The following is a 2,040-nucleotide window of genomic DNA, read 5'->3' as shown; positions in this document are numbered from 1 at the left end:
GGTATGCTGATATGAGAACACATCATGTGAGCTTTTCTTTGCTGGAATAGAGATTTGCATTTGATTACTGACGCGTATTTGAATGATTACTGTAAAGCAAAAGATGGTTAATGGCCTCACTTAAGTCACGAATGACTTGATTGGCGAGCGAAGGTTTTGCATCGCACCGTCTGTCATTAGTTACGTCGCGGCTTAAGTGGAGTGGTGAGGCAGCGATCACGCATGGGAACCAACACCTAATTTCCACATGTCAACAACTCAAGAGGCGTACATCTGTGTTAACACATAAAGAGAGATAACCGTTGTCAATGTGGTTGGTTAAGTAAAAGGCAAATTCATGAGCTACAGGTGGCCAGTTGACACTCACAGAAGACGCAACACTATCTGACGAGGGTAATAATAACGATGGAAAACGTCACCTACTCCTGGGGTCGTCTGCCTTAGTATGACTTGACAACGCCTAGCTGAAGTAGATCAAAACGTCGATCGAAGTACGTCGTCATCCTATAGGAGCTCGGTCCTTCACGTAACGTCAATACCGATGTCAGATGTTATCCAAGGTACGACTCTACTCCCTACAAGCGAGCACATCAGGAAACGGTGACCTTCCCTATAAAAACCCTTGCATTCGGAACGATAGGAGAGGGAGATCAAATAAGAAAAACCCCATGAGACTATCGATTGACTTGATCGTCGGAGGGGTCAGGCCGAGCTCTCCCGACGAAAACGGAATGCCTCCCACCGAACGCCCAAGCGAGGGGTCCCCTCCCGGAGAAAACAGTTACCCCGTCGCGATCGGACCATCAGCAGTTTCAAGGGTCGTTCGAGAAGATCTCCAATCATTCGAATCCGAACTTAACCGTATTGACCTCGAGGCCACTACGTAAATATGTTGACACTAACACTATCCTCATCAGCCTATGCTTGCAACTATCATCTATATTACTTCCATCTTCCATCTCCTGAGTGTCATGGTGTGTACATCCTGTTACTATATGCTATCATCTTATTTTATGTACACATGATATTGAGATTTGGTTGAAAGCTATAGAAGATAAGATGAAATCTTATCTGCTAGCATGAAATCTTATATGCTATCAGGAAGTTTGATATTTGTAAACGACGCATGGCACAGACATTCTTCTATAAGTACATGTTCCTGATCCAGCGTTGTACCCACCTCACTTCGATCCTTGTGTCATCCTAGCCATGGCTTCATCCCCACACAGCTCCTCTCATCTCTACTTCCTCCTCGTCTTCTTCCTCCTCCTGGCAGCTGCCACGGCCTTCCCGGTCACCTCCGAGTTCGAACTCGGCATCCAGAAGAGAATCCACTTCCGCGTCTACTTCCACGAGACCTTTATCGGTCCCGACAACACCACCGTCACCGTGGTGAACATGAGCCTCCCCTACACCTTCGGGAACATCGAGATATATGACACCGTGCTGAGGGTCGGCCCCGACGAAAGCTCCACCTTCCTCGGAAGGGTGCAGGGCGCGGGCTTCCACGTATCAATGCAGGAGGAGGTGATGCTGGTACCGCTGGTACTGGTGTTCACGGCGGGGAAGTTCGTCAACAGCACTCTCACGGTGATCGGGAGACTGGACGAGTCCGGGAACTCGGAGCGGGCCATCGTGGGAGGGACGGGGGTGTTCCAGTACGCATGGGGGAAGATGGTGACCGAGACGGTGACGTCCTCTGTCGCGAAGCTCGTCGCCTACTACAGCGAACTCCATCTCAGTGCCATCGCATGATTACGAGACGTCGCTGTCACCGAAGCTTTATACATGACACGAAGAATCTCCGCCTATGGCGTTTCTATAATATATAAATATATATATATATGTATATCTCTGTGTGTGTGTTGTATGTTTATGTGCCAATGTCGTATATAATTACTTGTCACTTTGTACTTTATCTTATTCTTAAAATAAATAAACACTGTATCTTTGTGTCAATGTCGCATATAATTATTTATCACTTTGTACTTTATCTTTTTCTTAAAATAATTACTTGTCAATGTCGCATATAATTTAATG

At 46.6% G+C, this 2,040-nt stretch overlaps 1 protein-coding gene across 1 annotated transcript; it reads left to right on the top strand.

Annotated features, from left to right (window-relative positions):
- The first annotated feature begins 1,209 nt into the window (after positions 1-1,209).
- Positions 1,210-1,755, top strand: LOC135625754 (dirigent protein 1-like). The gene has a single exon (XM_065130845.1). It carries the CDS (start codon positions 1,210-1,212, stop codon positions 1,753-1,755), a length of 546 nt encoding a protein of 181 aa, XP_064986917.1.
- The last annotated feature ends 285 nt before the right edge of the window (positions 1,756-2,040 follow it).

The sequence above is a fragment of the Musa acuminata genome, chromosome BXJ2-10 (genome assembly GCF_036884655.1).
Source record: "Musa acuminata AAA Group cultivar baxijiao chromosome BXJ2-10, Cavendish_Baxijiao_AAA, whole genome shotgun sequence".
NCBI classification, from domain to species: Eukaryota; Viridiplantae; Streptophyta; class Magnoliopsida; order Zingiberales; family Musaceae; genus Musa; species Musa acuminata.
The sequence above is the reverse complement of the archived record's forward strand: the minus strand, read 5'-3'. Positions and strand labels throughout refer to the sequence as shown.